The sequence below is a fragment of the Neltuma alba genome, unplaced genomic scaffold (assembly GCF_004799145.2).
Source record: "Neltuma alba isolate B1F8T4 unplaced genomic scaffold, ASM479914v2 tig00013288_pilon, whole genome shotgun sequence".
NCBI classification, from domain to species: Eukaryota; Viridiplantae; Streptophyta; class Magnoliopsida; order Fabales; family Fabaceae; genus Neltuma; species Neltuma alba.
The window spans coordinates 33319-40331 of NW_021637574.1; the positions used below are offsets into that span (position 1 = coordinate 33319).

Here is a 7013-nt window from a genome sequence, read left to right on the forward strand (position 1 = left end):
AAAAGCTTGGCATATTAATGCCCAAAGCTTGGCAAGCGTGGTGTCTTTTAAAGCCCTTAAAAGTGGGGGTGGATATGCAAGGACAAAATAAGAATCAAAACCCTATTCAAGGAATAATCTTCCAGAAAAATTTTGTCCCTTCTTTTTGGCACTATAAATACATACCAAGTGCTGAGTCCCAAAACTGATGAAACATAATTCTTGAAGAATCAAAGCAAAAGAAGTTAAGAAGAAGGAATGGGGTGGAAGAAGTATTATCTGGATGAGATTCTGGTGCCTTTAGGATTTGTAATTACAATTACTTATTATGTTTGGCTATGGCATAAGGTTCGAACACAACCTTTGATCACCACATTTGGAATCAATTCTCGTATCCGACGGATCTGGGTTCCTTCCATCTTGAAGGTAATCACAATCATCTCTTTATTCCGTAGTTTAAAACCACTTAGTTAATTATAAGTCCAAATAACATATTACTTATATATATTGCACCTTTCTTTGGCATTTATATGTATTGCTGCTTATTCATACTGATTGCCATTTTTGTTTTCTAATTCTAGTTCTTCTCAGGTTTTTTTTTGTGCCTAATTATTCTTAAAGGTTTGAGTAAATGACGTATTGTAGCAATCGTATACTAATTTCTAGGCTACTATTATCTGTCAGAATAATTAATTACTACCTCTGATTTTTAATATAATTTGAACTACAAACTAATTTTATATCAAGGACTCGAGGTTGTATTAGCTTGATGTGTGAAACAAAGATTGAGTTCTTGTAGGCGCCCGAGTAAAAATGTGCCCAAAACAATGATTGGAGCTTCAATAGTGTCACCGATTTTAATTAAATTAATATAATATAATTAAAGAAAAGAATCTATGTAAATTAGTTAACTTATTGGCAATTATTTTTTTAACAAAAATCAAACTTGTGTTTTTATAAATATAAATGAATAATTTTGGTAATGATGCGTGAGCAGGATTTAGATAAGAAGAACGTATTGGCAGTTCTGTGCCTTCGGAATCTGATGATGGGGTGCGCTCTTATGGCCACCACCTCCATCGTCCTATCTGCAGGTCTAGCGACCGTGATAAGCAGCATTTACAGCGTCAAGAAGCCTCTAAACGACGCCGTCTACGGAGGCGATTACAGCGAGTTCTTGGTGTCCCTTAAGTACGTAACTATCCTCGCCTTCTTCATATTCTGCTTCTTCTGCCACTGTCTCTCCCTCAGATCCTTCAGCCAACTGAGCACCCTCATATGCACTCCGCCGCCGGCAGGAGACGACGTCGTTGCGGCCTCCGTGGTGACCCCACAATACTTGACTCAACTGTTGGAGAAGGGCACTGTGCTGAACACAGTGGGCAATAGGCTTTTCTATTCGGCTCTGCCTCTCTTGCTTTGGATCTTCGGACCTGTCTTCGTTTTACTCTGCAATATCGCTATTTTGGCTGTGCTTTACCACTTGGACTTTGTTGGTGGCAGCTATGATGGGAAAGTGAAGCTCCGCATCGACCATCTGTGACAAAAGAGATGACTTTGGATGACCTCTTAGCAAGAATTATAACGAAATTCCAAAGAAAAAAATAATTATTAATAAATTCTAATAGCAGGTGAATAGTTGCTATTTATTATTATGAAATTAAACTTATTATTGTAGACTGGTCTGTTGACGTCATAAGAACTTTTTAATAATTATGTTTCTTACTTAGAACTTCATAGCAATTTCCCCACCTTTTAACCAAAACTGAAGATGAAACATCAAACTATTCATAGTTTATGAAGCGCATGATTTATAGTAGTATATTATATATATACATACTACTTCCGGTTCTAAATATAAAATTTAGTTTATAATTCAATTTACACTATTCACCAAACTAAATCTAAATCTAGATTTCATATTTAGAACTAGAGGTAGTGTGTGTATTATCCAGGTTGCCTGAATCATTCATTAGCGCATAGCAAAGTGATGAAATGAGCCAAGGACACTAATCACCAAACTAAAATTAATATCTATCTAACTTAGTTCGTTCCTCTATATCTCTTATATGCATTCATCAGTACTTGTGTAATTGGAGGAAAAGAATCCCTTCGGTTTACTTACCGTTCACTTCCCTCCACTTCTTTATTCCCTTCCCTGAAATTGGTGTGGGTATGGGTCAAGATTGACACATAGACCAGTGAGGATGTTAGTGTTTTAGCAGTAGAAGCTATAGACAAGCACAGGCAGAATGGATAATTTTGAGTTTGTGGAGAGATTATTACTGATTAGTGATATATCGATATATACATTAATAACTAAATAAATGCATTCTTTATAACTTTGGGTTGTGATCTGTGGTGTTAGTGCCTTACTGGCATAAATATTAGAACATTTGCCCCGCGACACTAAGGGGATATATATTCAGGATTATTTTTTGGTACACAATTCTATTTGAGATAATGTTAAGCACTAAATATGGACATCTCTCTTGAGGGGAATTTCAACTATAGTTGATTACGTTACGAGGGATTAACCCCTTCTACTAGACTAAAACCCTATTGGTATTTTCATGACTTTAATAATGAAACAGATTATTACAATGCATACTTGGTGCTTTTTTTTTAAATAAAAAAATGACTACACAACGTTTATTATTATTTTGGGATTGCTTGTCAGTGTCACACAGTTAAAATGTTACTTGTAACATTTGCATAAGATTAGTTTATTTTATAAGTATAAAAAAGATGTTATTAACATTTAATTCCTAGATTTTGTGTAGCATGTTGTTGTCACTACAAAAAACAGCTAATTAACGATGGAAAAAAATTCCACCGCTAATTTCTGATGTAATTGCGAAGGAAATTCAGTCGCTAATTTTTTTCCGTTGCTAATCCGTCAGAAAATCCGTCAATAAATATTTAGCGACGGAATTTTTTCTGTCAGAAATTTTCGTCGCTAATTCTATTCCGTCGCTAATCCGTCACTAATTTTAAATATTGTTATTTTAAATTATAATCTTACAAACATTTATATAATATCGATTAAGAATATAATGATTTAAAAACATTTTTAATTATAAAATAAATTGATATATTTATGGAGTTGGTGTTAATGAAGATATTGTCATCATTCATGTCATCATTATGTATACACTGAAAATAGAAAGACAATTTCTTAGAAAACTTGTTTATATTTTGTTAAAATAAATTCCTTTTGATTATTAATAATAATTAAAAAATATAATAAGAATATTAATAACTTTCTTATACAAACTGATATAAGAAAGAAATAATTTTATCATATGTAAAATATATTGAAATATATAATATATGATAGAAATTCAAAACCAAAAAATGAATTTATATGAATGCAAACTAATATTGATGTGAATTTTGAATTTCAATCATTAAACAATAAAATTTAATCATGATATAATTAATACCCATGATATAGATTGATTTTGGTCTTCAATACAAAAACAAATAGTACATATAAAGAATTTTAAGAAAATAAATTACATAGGATATATATACAAGTAGGAGAATACTGTTTATCATAATCTATTCAAATCATTTAATCTTTTATATAGAATAATTTATTAGATTTTATTATAGTAGTTATTTTTTGAATAACAAGATTTTTTGACTAATTGTAAATGATTTTCTTCAAATATATAAAATACATATAAATGATATAATATAATGTAATATAATACACATACAATTAAATTGTATATCTTATCAATGTTAATTAAAAAATAAATTTTAAAAATATTTATAAAAAATTATTTATGATTTAAAATTCAAAATTAGTGTCGTTAGAAATTAAAATTATATTTAAAATATTTTTTTAAAAAATAAAACATTATAAAAAAATAGTAAAACAAATATTTAAAAATTATTTTTCATTAAAATAGTTATGATTAAAATTATCATATAATATATTTTTAGTTTTTAATAATATATATGTATATATAATTGTTTGTGTAGAATAATATTATATATTTAATTTTAATAATAAGTTAACAGATTCATTGCAGTTCAACTGGTAAAGCTGCACGCCTGCACAGAGGAAGTCTTTGGGTTCAAGCCATGGAGAAGTCACTTTGAGTAGGGAATTATATGGTGGTGACACGTGGCACGCAGATGTGAGGTGGCAGCACACATGGAGGTGGTCCCTAGTGATGACGTGGCAATTAGTAGAGGTGCCACGTGACATTTAAAAAACTTTTTTTTAAAAAAAATCGGGTTAGCGACGAAATTTTTTCGTCACTAATTTGCAACGGAATTTTCCGTTGCTAATTTGTCGCTAATTTCGTCACTAAATAAGAAATTCCGTCGCTAAAAACATGTTTTTTTGGAGTGTGTGATCATAAAAGCATGTTTTTTTGTAGTGTGTGATCATACTTAATTATCTAGATTCTTTAATTATATTTAGTAGTTAATTTTTTTGCTTGTGAATGAGTAGCTATTTTCTTAATTTACTTATTCAATTATTCATGTGATTAAATTTTGACATTTGATAATTGATATTGAATATACTTTCAAGTTTTATATTAAGAAGTAATAAGATAGAAGCAATTGAGTTTAAAATAATCATCAAAATCTCCTTCAACTCCTATTTCATCATGATTGAATTATTTAGGGCATGAGATATAAGTGGAAATCTCTTTTATTATTAATAACGACTTCTTGATTAAACAATTGAATAGATTTTGTTTTCATGGCCTTGAAAACAAAAATATGCAATCCCCATGAATAAGTTAGTGTTTCATAGAGTTAAATAATGTAGGTGTGTCATCTAAAATAATTTATGATGAACGAAAGTTATTTTATCAATCATATAAGATAACAAAATAATGTAACTACTAAGAAGGTTTTTATACAAGTAAGGTTGTGGTTCAAATATATTAACACAATATTTATTTGGGTTAATTAATCCGTAAGTCCTTATAGTTTCAACCAATTTTGAATCAGGTCCCTATAGTTTTTTTTCTTTTTATTAGATCCTTATACTTTTACTTTTTTAATTAGGTCCTTGTATTTATTTTTCTTTTAATTAAGTCCTTATAATTTCATTAAATTTTTAATCAGGTCCATGTAGTTTTAATTTTTATTTATTAATTAAATATAAGCTTAATTAAATAGATTAATAATAAAATATAAAATATTAATAAGTAAATTAAATTAATAATTATGTAATAAAAAATAATAGAATTAATTAATTCAGGAACAATTAATTTTTTTGCTGAAAAATTTAAAATCATTATAATAATTCAATATCTTTAGAATATTATTGTTTATAAACTAATATTAAATAATATATACTATTTTATGTTTATATAATAATACTATTAGAATTTATAAAATAAAGAATAAAAAATTCAGGGACTTAATTAAAAATAAAATGAACTTATAAGGATTTGATAAAAAGAAAATAAATACAAGGACCTAATTAAAAACAAGTGAAAGTATAAAGGATCTGATAAAAAGAAAAAAAACTATAAGGACCTAATTCAAAATTCGTTGAAACTATAAGGACTTGCGAATTAATTATCCCTATTTATTTAAATGGTGCAATGCTCGCTGGCTGATGACTCTAAACAATGTTTTTTTTAGTTATTTACATTTTACGTGCACATTCCACTGGCAAATGCAAATGGATTTTTATCGATTTGGGCCCAATGTCGGGGAAAATGTGGGCCCAATAGAATGCTGGGCTATAGACCATATGATAATGCCTGGAGTTTCTTTTTGTTGATGATTTTGATTTGATCAAGGGTAATTGTTTTCAAGACTTAGAACGCAAAGAGGTTTGACATCTCCTAACAAGTTCACTTTTTGAGATTTGAACATGTATTTCTTTCTTGTTGAGTTTTTTTTAATACTAAGTCAAAATATATTATCCAAAATGATGAAAAGTGACATAACAAACCTCCTCAAAAAAGACCAAGACTAGAACCCATTTGAGGAAAGGAGGATGCATAAGAGCCAAAGTAGACAAAGCATCCAAGATACAACCCATCTTCATCAGGAACCAAAAACCAAAACGTACAAAATAAAGCACACTAACAGAAGAAAAGAGAAACAGAGCAAACGAGCAAACCTTAACTTGGAACCATTCTTCTGTGTCTATATTTCAACTGAGAATGCATTTTGTCCTGCAACTTAGAAGCATCAATATGCCTATTATTATTTCAGACTTGTGAAAATAGAAAATGATTCTTGCAATACTGAAAGTGATTAGGGGCACGCGATGGAAGTTTCAATTGGAAACTGATGAAGAAGAAACCACCAAGCAAAACCAACAGACTCCACACACGACACTTGCTGAAAAACCAAAACAAAACAATAAGCAGAAGAAGAACGAACTCTGCAGAACGCCTTTCAGATAGAAGATGTAACGATGATCTAAAGAGCTAGCTAGGATCATCCAAAGTTAATTCAGTATGTTTGATACGTCATATAACTTCCTTATTTTAGGCATAATATTAAGTCAATTCCTGATATAAGAGATAATTAAAAGATGGGTTTAGTTAAACATATAAGATTTCAATTCATTCTATTATCTCCTATATTTATTATGTTTTCTTAAATTAACTTGCATGATTTATAAACTTATGTATAATACAATATTATATAAAGATATTTTAGAGAGATTAAATCATATTTATTCAAATTAACACATTTATTTTATTTTCTCAATCTATCTAAATTAATTAAATAGCCTTTATATTAGGAATTAGGGTGAGTGTTATGTCTTTTTTTTTTTGGGGCTAAGTATGGGTATCTTCTCATTGGAAACAATTTTGTTGGAAACACTATTGAGTATTAAATGCGAGCACATCTCCCACATTTAATGTTAGTACAAATGGAATAAATAACAATAATATCCTATCTGCCAACAAGAATTAGTTCAGTAAGAAATTGTCTCATAACTACAATGTTGTAAATTTGAATCCCACTACAGATATTATGACATTATTGATGGATAAGTTGTAAATATTTCTATAAATACTCTTCAAGCTAAA

The 7013-nt window shown here is 29.1% G+C and overlaps 1 protein-coding gene across 1 annotated transcript; it reads left to right on the top strand.

Moving 5' to 3' along the window:
* The first annotated feature begins 237 nt into the window (after window positions 1–237).
* On the top strand, window positions 238–6377 carry LOC114736046 (uncharacterized). Its single transcript, XM_028923825.1, has 4 exons — window positions 238–405; window positions 977–1471; window positions 4154–4174; window positions 6198–6377. The coding sequence occupies exons 1-4, from the start codon at window positions 238–240 to the stop codon at window positions 6375–6377; spliced, it is 864 nt and encodes a 287-aa protein (XP_028779658.1).
* The last annotated feature ends 636 nt before the right edge of the window (window positions 6378–7013 follow it).